This window comes from Hylobates moloch, unplaced genomic scaffold (assembly GCF_009828535.3).
Source record: "Hylobates moloch isolate HMO894 unplaced genomic scaffold, HMol_V3 SCAFFOLD_22, whole genome shotgun sequence".
Taxonomy (NCBI): domain Eukaryota; kingdom Metazoa; phylum Chordata; class Mammalia; order Primates; family Hylobatidae; genus Hylobates; species Hylobates moloch.
The window spans coordinates 15,427,623-15,447,028 of record NW_026652297.1 but is presented as its reverse complement, the minus strand read 5'-3'; the positions used below and the strand labels follow the sequence as shown (position 1 = coordinate 15,447,028).

Sequence of the window (19,406 nt, the reverse complement as noted above, 5' to 3'; positions counted from 1 at the left end):
TCTGTCTGTCCCTGAAGATCTGTGACCTCCCATCCTTAGTAATTTGCTACTGGAGTTCATTTAAAACTGATTTCAAAGGTGGCATAAAATTTTCTCTGATAAATTTGTGCTCACATGGCTGTTAGAAAAAGTAAACCAACATGATTTCCCTGAGCTTTAATGCCCTCTCCTCCTTGCCCCAGAGAGATATCCTACACTTTGAGGAGAGCAGCCTCAAAGGATGCCTGAGCTTGCGGTGGGACAGGCATCAACTAACCTTCTAGCCAGCCCCTGCTGCCTTGGACCCTCAGCACAATTCCCTCTCTTGAAGGGACACTTCAGAATTTCAGACACCACTTATTCCATATTGAGCAAAACAGTGTCCCATATGTCTGGTATTCATTGTCAGCAGATTGCAGACAATTCTTGGTCTATTTTTTTCTAAAGATCCTGAGCCCTTCCAAGCTTCTGCTATTGAGAGGTGGATGTTTTGGCATCCTTTAAATGACTTACCAGTCTGTCCATTTGGATGCCACTAGTTTCCACAGGCCCCTGGTGACTTATTCCTCGTTTCCCATATTGCCTCAATAACCTCCCTCCCCTATGGTAAAACAGGGCAACCCTTGCACCACTGACCTCTGTTATCGGGGTCTTATTATGATGCCTGACATAGAATCTTTAGAAGCACCCCCACCTTTGGCGAGAGAACTCAGTGAAAGGGACAGGGAACACACAGGCTTATGCCACTCTCCAAGGTCCTGAACCAACATGCTCAACACATCACAGCCCTTTCCTCTAGGATGCTGGTCATTCCTGCCTGATGTGCTCCTGTTGAGGGAATGATGGAAAAGGAATTACTATTATACTTAGGAGGAGCAAGAGAAGGAGAGGAAGAGAGCTGAACTTAGGCTAGAGAGTGTCATAGCCACAAATGGTACTTAGAAAGAATAAAGGTTTGGTGGTGTTTTCTTTTGTTTTGGCATTGTTTTCAAACAACCATTTATCAAAAAGAAACAACAACTCACATGAAGCTGAATTCATGTTTATTTGATAATGGTACTACATCCCTGACAGTTGAAACTTTCCTTCTTTTGGCTTATGTTATCCTCCAACCCATCCTGCCTTTAGCCCTGTGTGCCATGCTTTGGGCTAGGTATAATAACCAGCCTGACTTTTTTCCCTGCATATTTTGCCCCCATAGAAGACCTCTTCAAACTTCTACAGCCCCCATTTCCCTATCTGCTTCTGCTTCTTGAATTCGACTTCCCCATAAAATCTCAAAGATCCTTTTACCTTCTCCAGGAAGCCTTTCAATCACTCAGACATGGTTCCTTTAAGTAGCTGTGTCACAATAACCAACGGAGAAAGAAACACTCTGGTAGAATCCTTATTTTGAAAAGTGAATTCTGGACCATGCTACTTTCCCGGTCACACCACAGTCTCTCCCACCATCCATACACCTGATATCATTTTCTGGTCACCCTCTCTACCACCTCTTCACCTTCATTCCATATTGAAGAGTGCTAAAGTCGATATTGAAGTACATATTCAATATTGAACTTCATATTGAAGTAATTTTTCCAAACTACAATCTTGAATCTTCTCAGCCATGGAGAACATTACATTTGTTGCTCTCCTGCCTGATAATACCCAGGAGTCTTGGGTATCAAGTGTCCTTCCTGGCTCATTCCCAGACCCCATTGCAATTCTTTCACCTAAAGGGAGAATGAAAAGAGGGCACAGTTTGCTCTGGGAGTAAAGGAAAGTTTTCCTTTCCCATAGGTGAGGGAAGGACAATGAATACCAGATACCAAGTCGAAGTCAGGCTACCTCTAGGGAGGCCAGGAAGCAGAGATACAGGTACAGACAGAAGTCACAAGCCCAGTACCTAATAAGAACTGGACCCATTCTGGAGACAGCCCCATGCTCAAGGCTAAGGTTCTACCCCTTGGTAGAAGGGCTTGCTGGGTCTAGGTGGCCTGGAGGGGGCAGATTGGGGCAGGCAGACTCCAAGGTGTTTCTGTGGATGGGTGCCAGAGATCATCTCTGAATCTATTGATTTGCACTGGTGGTGTCTTTTCCCAAGCATCTGTAACCCTTTGCATCTGTACCAATTTGATCCTTTACTGTATGTGTTCACAGTTTCCAGCACTCCCTAGGTATGGGCTCCTACATCAGGTTTCCCCAACATAGGTTCCATGACCTCATGGCTTTCACAGTCTTTAGCATAATTCTGAATGAGGGGTCTCTGCTCAAGAAAGGGTGGCTGAATTAGGTCAGTCTTAATTACATGAGCATGTGAAGATTCCAGATAATCCAATAATGACAATACAAATACTACTACTGCTACTAGCCTGTGATGTTACTCAATTTCTCTGTGGACTAGCTACAGTTAAACTCTTTAGGCATGTAATCTCATTAAATTCTCTGACCTACCATCTTTCAGATAAGGAAACTGAGACTTAGAAGTTCACTTTCTCAAGGTCAACCAACTAGAGAATATGTTTTAACTTGGTTACTGTGAACACTTAGGAGGATCATCGGTTGGTTTCGGGAGACTAAGAACCCACTCAGAGTCTGAAGAATCATGAGTTCCAACACATGTTCACTTTTCTGGGGGAAAAGCTTTGTTGCTTTTATCAGATTCTGTAAGTGGTCATGCACAGAGTAGGGAGGGCCCCACCTCTGGCCTGATGCAGAGGAGCATGATCCCAGCCTGAATGTGGGGTTTTCCAGGGGAGTGTTTCTCCCAAGTTATAGCTCCAACCTTGTGGACAACCACTATGGTTGCCACATTCACCAGCACCCAATGGGGAGGGATCCCAGGACACAGACCCTGGCTTCAGCAATGCACGATGAGCTAGACCCTACCTGCTTGGCAGCTTGTACCAGCCTGAAATTTACTACTAAATTCTGAGACCAGAAGGTTAGCCTTATTAAGATTCCTGATAAAGGAATTGGCTTTGGGGGCTTACCTGTCTTCAGCAGATTTTCCCTTTGATTACTCAGGAGTGCTCTTATTTCCAGCTTAATGCCTACAAATAAACTCACCCGCTCTCTCCCCCACACCCTGTCTCACCATTCTTTAAAAAATCATCTGGCCCAAATCACAGGAGAAGCAGGAGATTCTATCTTAATATGGCAGCACTTGGGCTGGCCCTGTGGGTCTAGAAGGATCCTGTTTAACTCTTTCTGATCCCAGTGACAACCATGCTCCATGCAGGCTGAGCCAGCCTCTCAGGCACATCCTGGAGGACATTGGAGACCCATCTTCATAACTCATGACCAACCACACTCCCTCCTCACCCAAACAGAAAATCACAGCTCAACACTTCTCCCATCCTTTAAAAGGACTGAATTTCCTTAGCGCTTTAAACAGAATGCATTCATCAGAAGTAACTGTGGCAACAGATCAGAGAGGCTTCAAAAAGCCTATCTGTATGTAATTAAGAAAAACGAGGAAGAGCAGGGAGCTCAGATGGGGAGACCATGGTGCTGAGCCCTGCCACTGCATTCACTGAGGGCTTTTGCTGAAGGAGATGGCAGATTTTCTTTCTCTGTTCTGGCTTCCTTCTCTGCTCCCCCTTGTAATGCTTTTGTTTAGTGGTCTCAATTGGCCTCCTTCCTGGAGATGTTGCTGGGGGCCCAGATTCTGGATGAATACTCCCTGCAAGAGTAGGGCTCCAAGCCAAGGAGGCAATGCCTAGGTAGGGAAGTGGCTTAGCATCTTCCTCCAGGGAGGTTTATGCAGATGCCAAATCTACCCTGGTCAGACTTTCATTTAGGCATGAGGGAGACTGAGCAGTCTACCTGCAGGAATATGCCCATCTCATCAGGATGCTACAGCACAGACACCTGGGGCCATCATCATTTTAACCACCCAGGCATGAGGCCCTGGCTTGCCAGCCCTGGAGCGGGCCTCATGGGAATAAGAGACAGAATCCAGCATTGTTAGGAGGCCATCTGAGCCCTGGTGCTTTTTTTTTTTTTCATAACACTTATTCTTATTTAAAATAATTTCATTTATTTCTCTGTTTCCTTCTATTGTATTAGTTTTCTCTCACTGGAATATAAGCTCCGTAAGAGAAGCAGCTTGCCTGTCTTGGTTTTTCTGCCTCTTAAGTGCTGAAAAGATTGCCAGGAGTATTTGTTAAGGGAGTAAATGAGTGAATGAGTAAATAATGAATGGTAATTTTTTTGTGGCCCAGATTCTGGTCACCTTCACAAATATGCACTGGCACTTGCTCTGTGGGAGGAACAAGACACACCCCTGCCCTCAAGGAGGCAGGGGAATGATACACTGCAGGGCATGCCTGGCTCTCCTAGCCCTCTGAGTCCATTCTCCAGGGAAGGACCTTAATGTCTGTTTCTGTTCCTTGGAAGGAAAGGATTCAGATTTATGTACTCCTGCACTCAACAACCATGACCTTCACAAACCCCTATTCATGCCTCACAGATGCATTTGCTCTGAAAAGCACACATGAATGGGAAGGGGGCAGTGGCTGCTTTATATAAAGACTTTTACTAAATCAACATGAAAAAAAAACCTTCCCCTGGAGTGGGGGAGGAAACTCACTGCATTTCTTCCTGAGCAGCTGGGAGCAAATGAACAGACATGGAGCAGTATCAACAAGGGTGGTTCTTCCCAGCTGTCAGGGAGGCAGGCCACTAGATCAGAGACTGGGCAAAACTCTCCATCCAGCTCTTCATTTGCCACCTTTGCCTCACCAAAGCCTCTGCCACTCAGAGTAACAAGCAGTGGGTCATCACTGATTACTGCTGCTACTTCAAGGCCTCTCCAAGGCCCTTCCATCTGCCTACAGCGAGGCATCCTGTTTCACGCTGGAGAGGGGCATATATGTGGGACCTTTTTCCATGCACACTGAGCAAAGGTAGAAAACCAGGTGGGAGGGCAAAGTGCTGTCTGGGGATAGGAATCACAGAAAAAGACCAGACACCTGCCCCTGCCTACCAGGAGGCTACAGTGTGGTGAGGACGACAGAGGAAGAGACTGTCACAATGCAATGATGGAATCTGACTTAGGCACCTGGAAATGAGCTATGGAAGCCCAAATGGGGAGAGCATGACTGCTGGGCCTCAGGGAAGGGTCCTAGTGGAATGGGTGCTAGACCTTGAAGAGTGAGCAGGAGTTCAAGTTGATACAGAGGGAAAAGAACTTGTGACAGAGGGAAAAACATTGTGTAGAGGCTCAGAGATAAGAAGAGTTTAGTGTGCACAGGAAATTTCAGGAACATTTCTATTAGCTAGAATATGAGGGGTGAAGGTCAACTGCCAGGGATGAGATCAAGAAAAGCAAGATCCCATGGGGACTTGAATGACATGGAAAGGAGGGCAACCATTTTGGATAATCAGGAAGCATGGGGGAAATCGTGCAGAAGAACGCTATGACTCCATGTGCAATTTAGAACTCACACTCTGGCAGAAGAGACTATATCAGAGAAATGCAGAAGCAATGTTGGAGAATTAATTAGGAGGCTTTTGCAATAGGGTAGGAAAAATGATGAGGTCCAGAATTCTGAGGCCATGGGGATAGAGAGGAAGGGGCTTGTCTAAGGAAAAGTAGAGGAAGATGGACAGATTGTGCTAATGGTCCATGTGTTAGGGGATACAGAATATGTGGCTCCCAGGGCCTGACTGGTGACTACACAGGTGTCAAAGAAGGTAAGGATTGAATTGTGTTCCCTGGATTTGTCACATAGAAAGCCAAAGGAAAAGCCATCATGGCAGAGAAGTGGGGAAGTAACCAGGCTTCAGTTGGCTGAGCAGGGAGAGAGGAAAGACAGTAAGTGTAGGCTCTTGTTTGCAAAAGCTTGGCTGAGCCAAGAGTAAAGAAGAGAGGGTGTGCAATGTAGACAGATGCCAGGTGATGATGTTTTGGTTTGAAAATGGCAAAGACTTGCATGAGTTTACATTGAGAAGCTGGAGTCAGTGGGGAGAGTGTAGCTGAAGCTCAAAAGATAGAGGAAATAATTGAAGGAGGAAAGTCTCAGTGGGTGAGAGGGATGGATGATCACTCTCTTGGTCAGTGCCTGCCTCTGCCCCTTCACCCAAGGCTGCTTTCTGAGTGATAGCCTCAGGATGTCCCAAGGATGCAATGAGATGAAAAGATTCACCCCACACCTAGTATAAAGCAAGCACTCAGTGAATGCCTTTATTTTGAGATGAGAAACAGGGGCCCGTGGGTGAGTCTAGGCTCTCTGCTATAGAAGTGAGACTAAACAAGAGTGGCGTTGACTGCTGAGAGCTTGTGGTCTGAGTCCCATCAGTCAGAAGCAAACAGACATGTCCAAGACAGGCAGTGACCAGTATGGATGGTAATGAATTGTGCAGTGTGGGGCAAGGTTGGCCCAGCCCCGTAAGAGCCTACCTGGGACAGTACTGACTGCCTTCGCAGCACTAGCTATGTGATTATTTGAAAAGAGATGGATGTTTATTCCTGGGCAGATGGGCGGGGAATTCTTGAATGCTGTTTGCAAGACTTCAGTAAAAATGCTCCATGAATTCTGCCCTGTCACAAGCGTGCGTGAATGCTGTGCTTTAGCTCAGGCCTAATGGGCTTTATGTGGTACAGTACTGATTTTCATTCATGTTTTAATAGAACCTGATTTAATGTTTGCTTTCTGCTCTAGCTGCTTGCTGTTGACTGATTCAACACAGAATCCTTCCCTGGTGCCCCCCGACCTTGTTGTTATTCCCTCATTTTGTGTGTTGGCATTTGATTCCTGTCTCCAGCATGAACCACTTTACACATGTCTTCGTTCAGCTGGTGACAGTCACGTGCATGAATTCTGAATGCATTACTATCTGAAGCGGCTGCTCCAGCAGACCTGCCATTCGAAAGGGGGGCTTCCGGGCAGGATTCATTTTTATCAGTTAGACACTGAGGAGATGCAAGGCTCAGGCTTGGGAACCTGAGGCTATGATCTGTTCTGGTTTTGGGCAGCAGATTCTCCAACTTAATCTCAAAATGCCCAGCATTGTGGCCATTAATTCAGCAATATTTTGCTCTTCTATGAAGCACCAGGATTTCCACAGTTTTGCAACAAGGCATTTCAGTTTTTGCCAGATTGTGAAAAGTAGCCATAAACAGAGCTTTCCAGAGGAAAGAGGCTACCCTCTGTGAGTCCCACTGAGGCTGCCTGGTTTGTAAGAGAAGGTCTGTTCAGAGCAGGGCTATAGTTGAGAACGTGAGCTTTGGAATCAGGCAGGTATGGGCTTTCACACTGGCTTCAGTTCTTACAGACCTATGCAATCTATAGCCAGCCTCCTTTCTAAGCTTTACTTTCCCTTTCTATTAAATTGAGATAATTATTTTATCTTCCTGGTAGGGGTCTTTGGGGGGAATAAATAAGGTAATGTATATAAAGCAGCTAGCAGAATGTCTAAACACAGTCCTATGTTTTCTTACATCATGGGGCCCAAAGTGGCTACATGAACCTCTCCCACCCAATTCTGCTTCTTTTCTCTTGTGCCAAAGCTGGTGCAATGTAAATATACATCTATTCAGGTGCTCTGGAAGCCTGTCCTACAGAGATGCATCCCTGCTACCACGCACACACCGCATAGATCCCAAATGTGTGAGATTTTGTGCAGAATTTCAGAATATGTTAGGGCTTTTGGAGGGGCCACTCATATCCCTCTACCCTTGAGTCCTACACCAATTAAGATTAGACAAAGAATCCAGTAAATGTTCAATATATATATACATTTTATTAACCCTAAACCTGGCTGGAGGATGTGGCTTGATCCTGAGAACAAAAGGCCTTAAACCCAGGTCCTGGAACCATCTTTCCCCTGGCACACATGATTGAAAGAAGAAAAGCCTCAGTGAAGATGATTGAAATGGGAGCTAGGGACAAGATGTCATCTCTATTCACCTATTCTTCTTTCAAAATGAATTGAAGCATAGACATTTGGGGTTGAGGAAGGAGTGGGAGGCGAGCGCACTGATGAGGATGGGAATGCACCAGAGGCAGACAAGAGAGCTGCTGGACAAGGAAGCTTATGTCTAGCCTCACTGGACCTTCTTTGTCTCCCTGCAGGCGTCCCATCAGGTCCCCGCAATGTTATCTCCATCGTCAATGAGACGTCCATCATTCTGGAGTGGCACCCTCCAAGGGAGACAGGTGGGCGGGATGATGTGACCTACAACATCATCTGCAAAAAGTGCCGGGCAGACCGCCGGAGCTGCTCCCGCTGTGACGACAATGTGGAGTTTGTGCCCAGGCAGCTGGGCCTGACGGAGTGCCGCGTCTCCATCAGCAGCCTGTGGGCCCACACCCCCTACACCTTTGACATCCAGGCCATCAATGGAGTCTCCAGCAAGAGTCCCTTCCCCCCACAGCACGTCTCTGTCAACATCACCACAAACCAAGCCGGTAAGTCTGGAGGCTTCTGTGCTCCTGTGTGGATGTGTGGCTGGCTCTTTGTCTCTAGGCAGGGAGACAGCTGCAGCCACACCCATCCTGCCAGTGTGCTGTCAGGCCTCTTCCCAGGAGTGAAGGTGTCAGGTGATGGGCATTTGTGATCACATAGAGAAGGCAGGTGTAGTGTTGCGCTTCTGAGAAGGAGCTGCAGACCAGGGGATTTTCTTGTGCCCAGCACAAAAGCAAAGAGGTATATCCAAGCCAGAATAGGACCTAGTGCTCTTTATCCGGCCTGAGCTCAACAAATCCTGTTGGAAAGATGGATGAAGAGATGGGCAGACAGGTGTGTGAGTGGATAAACAGAAGATTGTGTAAATGGATGGACAGATGGACAGAGGGCTGGGTAGGTGGACAGATGGATGGACAGATAGATGGTGAGTGAGTGGAGGCACTGAAAGACTTTGAGAACAGGACCAACAATGATGCTTTATGGAAACCCAATGACAGAAATTTTCCAGAAATCATATGATAAAATCAATATTGCCTTCATTTCCCAATTAAACCTATGTAGTTCAAAAGTGTATTCTTTATAGCTTGCTCTGATGAATGATACGCTGCTGTTGGGACCTCAGATAGATGGCAATAGATTGCTCCTGATAGCCAGCACATCCTTGTGGCGTGCACAGCTCAGAACACATTTTCTTTCTCTTTATTTCTGAATCTTGCACTCTTCTGATCTTTTCTCTTTATTACTTTTCACAGCTCTTGCAAGAATCTGTTTATTTTTATATCAATTTAACCAGTCCATTCATGCACTTATTTATTCATTCATCATTAAGAGACAGTCATTTAGCATGTACTGTGTGCCACGCTGTGGATTAGATACAGTGAAGGATGCAGTGATACTTGGACACTATTGTTCCTCCCATGAAACTCATTAACTGAAGAATTTAGAGGATATAGATACAAAGCACAAAGCTGCAAGGTAAAATGCTGTACGCATGTAGTAAATACCAAGGGAGTTAGAGAAAAATGCGCAATCTCTCTCCTGGGGTTACTGTGCAAGGTTGCAGAGGGGAAGTGAACATCACATGCACAGGCAATGGGGGTCATAGGCAGTGGACCGTGATGTTATTTGGAATTATAGATTTTTCTCAATTAACAAATTCTAAAATGACAGCTTGTTAGTAGAACAGCAGGAGCCAAGCATCTATCTCTGCTCTCTCTTCCTCTGTGTATCTCCCCCTCCCTGACCTTCTCTTTTCTACTCCATCCTTTTCTACTCACCTCCCCACCCTCAGACTCATTCTGCTTCTTTTAAAACCAGGCATCTTAGGCATCTTTGATGGCAGATGAATCTTGAGTTTAAGCTGTCAGAACTGAGAAGAAAAAAGGTGTCGTAGGAGAGCATGTCTGTCCAGATGGCTGCGTTGTTGCTGTGTGTGTGTGTGTGTGTGTGTGTGTGTGTGTGTGTTCTTGTGGTGTGTTTGTATGTATGTGTATGGTCACGTGTTTACATGCATACGTGTGTAGTGAGAAAATAAGAGTGGAAGTGTCGAAGCCTCCAGCTGGTGACCACAGTGTTGGTGCCGTAGAGACAAAGGTTGTGACATTTTGTCTTACCCAAAGAAAGGAGAATGGTAATTCTGCATTATGTTAAGCATGTAACATGGGCAGCCTTTGTTAGCAGTATTTCCCTTGAAGAGTTTAGGCAGAAAACTGGCTGAAATATTTTAGTGTCCCAGCTTTTGGGAATGACAATCCTGCCAGGCTGTCATGTTACACTGGGCTTGGCTGTCTTTTCTCTCTCTCTAAGCATGTGCGAACAAACCTGCCACTTATATCGGTTTGCTTTTATTTCTGCCCTCCCTTCTCTTACCCTGCTATTCTCGAACCTGCCCATCTGCTTGTCTTGCCATCTGCACCTTCCTAGACTGCAGTGGAGCTAGGGGACCCAGGCTCTCGCAAGGGGCCCTGCATTACCAACATGCAAAATATTCATTTTTATCCTCACCCTTTTGCACCTCCGTGAGCACACTTCTCATGTGCTTTTTCCCCCCTCTGGCAGGCCCTTTAATCTTAATATCCCTGATTTTGTAGTCCTAGCCCCCATTATCACCTTCCAATCTATGACTCCCTGTTTGGTAACTCTGGAATTCTGGTGTCAGAGAGTTTACACTCACTGAGAGAAGGATGCAATTACTTCTTGGTAGCACATGGTTATTGTAAAACAAATATCAAGTTGACCAGTGGTTCCTAATCTATGGGCTGTGGACTGAGGAACAGGGTGCCATCACACTGATTTGATGAATCTATGTGTAAATACAAATTATTTTCAACCAAGAGATAGTATTTTTTTAAACATGAGAACCATCAAAGTAAACATTCAAACCTGAACTTCTATGAGAACAGTTTAGAGAACCATGAACAGAAGCTATGCATTTTACCAGAGGTGGACAAGAGACTAAAACGTAGGCATCAAAACTCTAATGACTCAGATCCATTAAGGGCTGAGGTGGGTGGACCCATGTGTTACCAATAGGTCATGACATGTCTAACCTTCCCAGAATACCCCTGAGCTGGTCCACTCTGGGTCAGATCTAGCTCAGTCTTCCTCCCCTGGCTTCATGGTATGGTATGACCCCTCTCTATGCCTGTGGCCATCTGTACTACTGTTTGGGTCATAAGTAGCTAGATGGCAGGCAAAGAATTTGACCAAGAGGAGTCCTGGGATCAATCATTAAGTCAACCTGTGTTTATTGAATGTGTACTCTATGTCTGGAACTGCTCAAACTGTGAAGTGGCTGGGGACTATTGAGTGGGACCTGATTGAGAAATAGATGAGTAATAATTATTATAGTTAACACCTCATGTTTGTGTTTCTTTTGAGTTCACAAAGAATTTTGGAATTATGTGGACTCATTTAATCCTCATAATTACACAATGACTTGGGGATTATTGTTCCTATTTTTCTAATAAAAAAGCAGAGACTTAAAGGGATTTGGAGAATCTAGGATTAGAAAGAGATCAACAGATGTCCCTCGTCTGTGTCTGCCTTATGGTGTTCTGTCCTAAAAGTGGACAGTACCTCTGGGCTCCCCATTTCATAGTCTCCAACAATAGGTTCTTCTTGATTCCAAGAGCTGTGATCTAAGAAGAGACCTTGGAGATTTTTGCTATCATTTGTTTTTGGTCATTGGGCACATGGTAGATACAGTTTTTCACTCAGAGACAAGCTTGTCTGTTGAGTTCTGAGATTCAGAGAGCCTTCATCTTCTCCCATCATGACCCCAATTATGTACATAGTCATGACTATTCAAGGACCAGGTATCACTTGGAGAGTTTCAGGACTGGATCCTTACCCAGTCCAAAGGCAGTGGCAGAGAACTGACATCTTTGAGCACCTCCAATGTGCCAACCCCTACCACGTGTTTTGTTTTTGTTTTTGTTCTTTTTACAGAGAAGGTGGGTCAGATGAAGAAACTTAGGTCAGAGCAGTTTTGAATTTACTCAGCATCTCACAGCCAACAAAGGTTTCTAAGAAACATCATTTGCACCTCCCTAGGCTGCAGATATTTCTGATAAACATCATTTCTTGGCTGTGAGATGTTTTGTGGCCATTTTATCCTCATACTGATGAAAAATCACATTATAGTGGACTGTGTAAGTCATAAGCTCTCTCTAAGCTGTTGCCACATTGCTAAGCCACGTTAGCTGTCAAAAAAATGTCCATCATCTTTGGTCAGGATTGGTCATGAATTATGCAAGCTCAAATTTATGTGAGGTCTTCAGGGATACAGCCTTGCACTGAATACAGCTGCCATGAGTTTAAAATAGACCAGATCAGGTGCAACTCTCTCTGTTCTAGTGGCCAAGTGATCTGCAGAGAGATTGTTATCACCACTAACTCCTGCAGTCACTCTCTGGCATCTGGCCCCAGATTCAGACTGATGGCCGGATCATCTGGCTGTCAGAGAGAATTAAGTGAATGACAAACTTTACTTCTCTCTTCTGCCAAATAGACTTGGAGTGTCAAAGTTGGAAAAGAAGACCTCAGAGGAAATCTTGGGGGTATAAAAGATGAATCAGACCAGCACATGAACTTGGGACCATCAAAGCCAAAGAGAACAAACTCAAAGACCCCTAAGGCCAGGCAGGTAATGGAGAGGCGCAAAGTAGGGCCAGGTACAAGGCAATAGGGAGTGGTGGGGACTGCAGGGAACTTTAGAGGCAGCCATTGTTCAGCTCCAGCAAGAGTTCCATGCCCAGCACTGCCTGATTTTATAGCTGAAAATCCAGATTTAAAATGTTGACAACTGATTAGAAAATTTTAAAGCACTTGAGAGCCAAACAAATCCAATTCTGGATTTAGCCTGTTGGCGATGGTTTGTAACCTCTGATTCAGAGGGTGAATCTGATTAACCCAAGTCTTACTGCCAAGCATGTTCTGTTTTCCATTCTCATTCCACCACAGGGCAGTCATCTTCCTCACCTCTGGGCTCATGGTGGCAGAGTGCAGTGGGGTATTCCTGGAGTTGCTTCCCCTCTCTGCTCCTCACACGAATCATGCAAGTTCATTTAACTGGCAAGATCCCTCATTTCTCACCTATAAAACAGGTGTCATGATACCTGCTTTCTAGTACTATAGGGACTAGCAAATCAGACAGCAGATAGAAAATCACTCTGTAAACTATGCTATGGACTGAGAGATTAGCATCATTTCTGGGAATACGTCTTGAGCTAGAGAGCAACTTGCTGTACTTTTTCTCCCTAGACTATTTCCTTCCAAGGCTTCACAGTTTCTTTGTTTGGGACTGATGTTATCTGTAACAGACACATAACAGATATTGGTTTCTCCGTTCTGTGCTGGGAGGAGTAGGCACCAGAAACGAAAGTGGCAAAGTCTGTATCCCAATGAACTAATGATGAGGGAGGAAGTGGAGCCCAGAACCTAGGTACCTGCCACTGGATGATTCTGATGCTCAGAGGAGACTGTCTATCTTTTCTCATTGTGTATTCGAAGAAGCAACAATTTTTCCCTTACTTGCATGAGCTTATCAGCCCAATTTATATCTGACATTTATATTACCTGCAGTTCATGTATGGCCTACGTGCCACTTCCATGTGGAATACTATTCATCATGCCCACGACACAGACACAACCCATTACTTACTTTTCTTTAAAAAATGCTGCACTATTTCTGTTAATAGTTACAAGCCCCTGTAGTTTGTCCATTTTTAAGGCACTTTTGAAGTTCTTAGACAGTTAAAGTCACTCAGATACACTAATTTTCTTACAAAAGAATTACCTAGCCCATCAATTCCTCTGAATACATCACCTAATTTGCATTATTCCTTGGTTAAATATAGTATTTGCATGCATAAAGAATAATCTTTGAATATGAAAAGGAATTTTATGATATTGCAATATATTGAGCTCTTTGGAGGAAAGATATTATGTAAATCTCAAAATTAAATATTAAAACAATATTACACTGCTGCCTGTAAAAATGTAGAGTGTTAAGATCCATATGCTGAAGCCAGTTCATTTTTAAGGGCTGTGCTTATTGGAAATTAGCAGGCAACATTTGCTCCAACGCAGAGAAAAGATTGAGTGAGAACTTTAAAGACTAGAAGGACTTGAAAGAAAACTTTCATTGAAGTTAATAAAGAAAAATTTAAAAAAATCTTAAGCGAATAAAATTTTCACTGTTCTTAATTCAATTTCATAGTTCATTTCATTGCTTTCTTCTCATTGTTAATTCTAGAAAATTTTGTTTTTATTGTTTCTTAAGCTCTGGCATTGAGAAGGAACTTCCAAGTGGCCTCAGAAAGGCCCTGGCCATTTGCAAACAATGATGTGTTCACCATTGAGCTCAGAGGGTCGGCAGATGGCACTGCCCCTGACCAATGTCCTGGCTTCTATCCTTGGCAACCTTGGGGTCCTGCACCAGATGGTGAGCCATGTGGAGAATCACACTTTCTCACCTATCACCAGTTTCCTGAGAGAGCGGCCGCACAATGCTAGGCACAGAGAGCCTTGATAAATATTTGCCAGATGGCTTCAGTCCCCACAGATGAGCATTAGTATGTAAGTGTTTGGCTGGGGAGTGGTGATGAAAATGTGTCCTGGTGACCCACAGGTAACATCTTAAGATCCCTCCCAGATTAGTCAGGTAATCTGGATGGAGTCTTCCTCCGCTGTGGCTCCTTGCAGGAAAACTTAGGGAATGTTGCTTAGGATGATGCTACAAGCTCTGATCCACTCAGAGGAACAGAGAGAGACTCAAGCACTCTCAAAGGGATTGGTTTGTTTGGGCATTTTAACTTTGGAAATGTATTCATTCACTTAACACAGTCTTTATGACTGCTTACCAAGTACTGCTTGCAAGTACTGGCTCAAGGTTACTGCTTATTAGGGGCTCCCATTTATTTGCCTACTCGTCAAATATTTTTCAAGACCTTTCTGCATGCCATATACTGCTCTAGACATTGGGAACACAGCAGCAAACATAACAGACAGAAATCTGTGGCTTTGTGGAGCTTGCATTCCAGTCGACAGCACTCACCGAGACTGGAATCAGAGGCCCAGAAAAGTCACAAAGTAAGCAGGTGACTGGTTGGGAAGTGACTTGATGGGGTGCAGCACCCTCAGCTGGGCTCTTGGTACCACCCTCTTCTGTGGTGCCCACTCTTACATTCCAAAAGTTAGGATGGAACCGCATGTTGTTGCCAGAGAGCATTTCAGTTTGTGGTGGATGTTGCTATACAGTGACAATATGTTTGATGGGATATTTTATTGTTCAATAGACCGATTTGAATGAACTCGTTGTGGATGGATATCACACGCTGGGCCACACAGTGGTTGGGTATGGGAATTCTCCTTCCAGGTTGTGAGCAGTGGCTTGTGATGCTGCTAACAGCTCCAGAACAGCCTTCACTCTGCTAGGATTACCAGAGTGCCCACAGGACTCAGGGACCTATTTGCTTGTTTACTCCATCTTGGGCCAGGCACTCCAAGTACATAGCTTCAGGAGTAAAAATGGCTACTGACAATGAGACTGGAGGAAATTTCTTACCCTGTAAGGATCTCATATCCACATGAGGTTGTTATAACCCTTATTGGAGAGGGGACACCAGTTGGATTATTAGATAGTTGCTGTTCACCTTGTGAACTATCCCATGAAGAGGTATCTCATAAAGAGACAAAGAGGATGGGAGGGAGGAGGGTCCAGGTGATCCATCCACTCCATGCTCTTGTGGCAAGTCAACTCCATGAACTGACTGGCATCTCCAGGAAAGAACGCCCTGTATCCGTCCTGTTGACTATTGTGTCCAGATAGGTGTCTAGTTGGGTGCCTGAAATATAGAAAGCAATCAATAAATGTTCATTGAATGAACTAATAACTTGTTAAATAAATACATGAATGAATGCTTCAGTCTTTCTTAAAGTAATCTCGGGCATCGGCAAGTGGTGCAGCTTTGGCTGTCTCTGTGATCTTTATCAGGCATCTTTGGGTGGGGAGCTGTGATTGCAGTTACCCCTTACATTCTCCCAGATGTTGTTAAGACCTGAGGCTTCCTTTGTGCACTGCACCCCCACACCATAACCATGGTTCTGTGGGAGCTGCTCTTCTATGACCTGGCCTGTCCTACCTCCCCCACTGGCAGGATCCCAGCTGCTTTAGCAAGTGCAGGGAGGGTGGTTGGGATGGCATCCCAACACTGTTTTCTGTCCCCCTGCATGCCAGCCCCGTGCCTATCATTTTCACAGTACCATCCATGTTAAACAGGCAGGAGCACCAGGGGTTTCTGAATGCAGCAATTAACAAAACAGTAATCAAGCTAAGTGTTTAATTTCAGAAAATTAACATCTTCTCTGAGCGGATGTGAAAGATGGAGGAAAAAGGCACATTGAATGTTCTGGGTAAATAAAGGCAACACTGGGCCACAAATATTTTTCAGCACAAGGTAGACTCTTTGCCAATCCCTCAGGCCTCAGGATCAGTTTCCTTCTGATAGCCAAACTGCAGGAAAACCTTAGCTGTAGAATTGAGCCCTAGGATTTTAAAGCGTGTGCGCTTCTTTCCTTTCCTTTTTTTTTTTTTTTCTTTTTTGACGGAAGAGCAAATGCTTTCACCATTCAGAAGAGCTTGGGGGAACAAAAGCCCAGTCATGCCCCCTAAGAGTGCATCTGCCCTGTAGAAACAGTGATGTATGTTGCCCTTCTCTGAATTGTACTTGTTAAAGGGACAATACGGTGATTTCTTGGATGTGCATTAGTTGTTTATGTGCTTAGGCTCTATTTCTCTTGGCAGACTGAGGGCTCCCAAGGGAAAAGGCCATGTCTTTCTCCTCCCAGTAAACCCTGCCCCTCAGCAATGTGTCCTCTGCTATAAGGTGTCCTGGCTGACCTTACACCATGTCACACTCTGGTGCTGCCTCCTTAACCAGTGGGCTGGTCTTTGTTCGCAGGAAGGGGCTTGCATGAAGGGAGGGAAGCTTGCTAGGAGGTGGGTGTGCAGGGGACTGGGTCCCTAGAAGGACAGTGAGGTCCTGCTACATCTGTTTCATCATCTGATGGCCTGGATGGGAGTGAGTGCCTGGGATAGAGGATTGGGAGGGCAAGGAAAGTAGCTTTGTGTGAGGGATGCTATGAAGTTTGAAGCACAGACAGGCAGCCTTGAGACTGTATGATGAAGTACCACCAGTAACCATGGAGGCAGGGCTCTCAGAGTGGCATTGAGCCTGGTGCTGCCCGAGGAAGCACTGAAAACCATGTTCCCACAGGACCGCAGGTCCTCAGGGAGGGGCCTGGCCATCTGGCTTAATAAGCAGTGTTCCTTGAGGGGTCTCGAAGGCAGCTGACATGGAGAACAAAGAAAGCAAAGCAGGAGAATGAGAGTATAGTTTGCGAGTACAGAAGAGACATCCCCAGGGGCTCCCAGAAGTATTCAGGGACTGCATCAACAGAAGACAGGTTCGGTTCTGCACATGCATAATTTGTGGAGAGTTTGAGTACTCAAATCAGGATATTACTTATGCAGTTGGTTATTCAGGCTTCTGTTTTCTCTGGAAGGTGGGAAATAAGATTGGTTGCTGAGAGTGAAGGGGTAAGTATTGGGGTTGAAGGTTTGAGGAGAATGGAAAAGGCTTGGCAGTGCTATTGAAGAGAATGGGAAATGGAACTACCCAGGTAATGTCAATATTTCTGGAAAGTATTGAGAACTCATTTGAAGTTGGTGATCATATGTTTAGAAAGCCACCTCTTTTTCCTCTTATATGGCCTTCTCTGCGGTATATGGCTCCGGGACAGCAGGCCCTACAAGAAACAGATGACAAATATACCTCTGGTTGAGTTTTGACAGTCATATCCTCTGAAAAGATAAAGGCAACATATGCCTAAGGGTGAGGAGTATTGTGAATTATTTTATTGCAAAGATGGACCCTAAGATGGATAATAATGGATATGAATAAAGGAGAAGGCAGATGCATTGGGTGGAAGTAAAGGCCAAGAGTGCCAGATGAGGCCAAAAAGAGTTGCAGTGGGCTCATCTGAGGTTGTGGTGAGGAAGCAGAATATTTAGACTTGTGATTTTGAAAATTGAGTGACTTTAGGCAAAGCAGAGTCTAAGTGTGCCATGGAAATTGGCAGGCATGGAAGAGTTGTAGAGGCCAGAGAACTGAGATTATATTGTTTAAGTGGACATTGAAGTCACACACAGGAGGGCAAGGCTCAGGGTAGAGAGGAAGACAAAGACAGAAGCTCATGCCTCCAATGAATGGGGGCATGACGGTGGGAGGGAGTATATGGTGGTCCCAATACCTGGAGAGTGGTGGTCTAGCCAAATGGCATTTTTGCAAAGGGTGCAGGAGGTGGCGAGTGATGGTGTGAAAGAGACAGTGGGGAGCAAGGATGACACACCCCACTTCCTGACCCCGAGGTGTGCCGGATGCAAAATCATAAACTCACCAGGTGAGAGGGCTGCAAGGCAAAGGTGTCCTCGAGGGACAGCTGCTCTTCCTTAATGCAGGCATGGAGTGAAGGCTCTGAGGGAAGGAGGTGGGTACAGAGGAGTTTCCTGATTTGTAAGTGAAGGGCCCAGGGTGGGGGTGTGCTCAGTACTCAATGGGAAAGTCAGAATCAAGGAGAAGAGGCCCACAACTCCGTGGGGATGTCCAGAAAGGGGCTAAAGAGTGGGCATGGCAGGATGGAAACCCGCCTGTGCAGCCTGGTGGGCTGCTGTGAGGAGGAGGGGCTCTGGACCTTCAGGCCAGAAGACTCAGACCTCCAGGCCTGGAAGAGGATGGTCACAGTGACTGCAGGTGCAGCTCCCCTGCCCAGTGTTGGCGGCAGTGATGTCAGCCTTAGGGTGGTGGTGGTGGGTCTTCCAGCTGCATTACGGGTTTGGCTGAATGTGTGGGGGTGAGAGCCAGGTGTAACAGGGGCACACAACTTGCGGTGGGGTATCTCCTGTGGCCTCTCCACTGCTAGTGTTTGGAGTGGACTGCCGCTCCTGATCAATCATTAAACAGACCAAAGCTGCCAGTGCTCTGCTCTTGTCCCACACCTGGGAAAGGCTGGCAGGCCTGAGGGGAGGCAGAGGCCAATGACATGCCCCAGTTGACATGTGAGTACGGATGGTTGTGTCCTCAGCAGCCATCACAGTGCTTAGATGCCTGCCTGAAGAGTATCCTGCTCCACAGACACCTCCACAGCCTCCCACGGTTGCAGGGTCACAGAATGCAGGTTTGCTATAATTTTCACATAAATGGCACCTTCTAAGACACCTTTTGATTCCCCCAGCAGGGAGGAGGAGCTGTGGAAAAATGCCAGGTTGCAGTGACCCAGGAGGCAGAAGTGTCACCAGGAACACACTGCAGCCTGCCTCCTCCTCCAGGCACAGGGCTCTGCACACTTCCACCATAGGTGGGGACCCCTGATCTCCCTGAGGGCACAAGGGGTCCCAGAAGGCAGTGCCCATCCATTAGTGATGCTGATGTAACTCAATGTCCCCACCCCCATGCCTGGCCTCCTCA

The 19,406-nt window shown here is 45.7% G+C and overlaps 1 protein-coding gene across 7 annotated transcripts in view; it reads left to right on the top strand.

Moving 5' to 3' along the window:
• Window positions 1-19,406, top strand: part of EPHB1 (EPH receptor B1) — a 501,064-nt gene that overhangs the window by 358,675 nt on the left and 122,983 nt on the right. For all 7 annotated transcript variants that reach the window (XM_032144100.3, XM_058433527.1, XM_058433526.1 and 4 more), the window contains one exon: window positions 8,043-8,378. In XM_032144100.3, coding sequence (XP_031999991.1) covers window positions 8,043-8,378 — 336 coding nt within the window. The remainder of the gene's footprint in view (window positions 1-8,042; window positions 8,379-19,406) is intronic.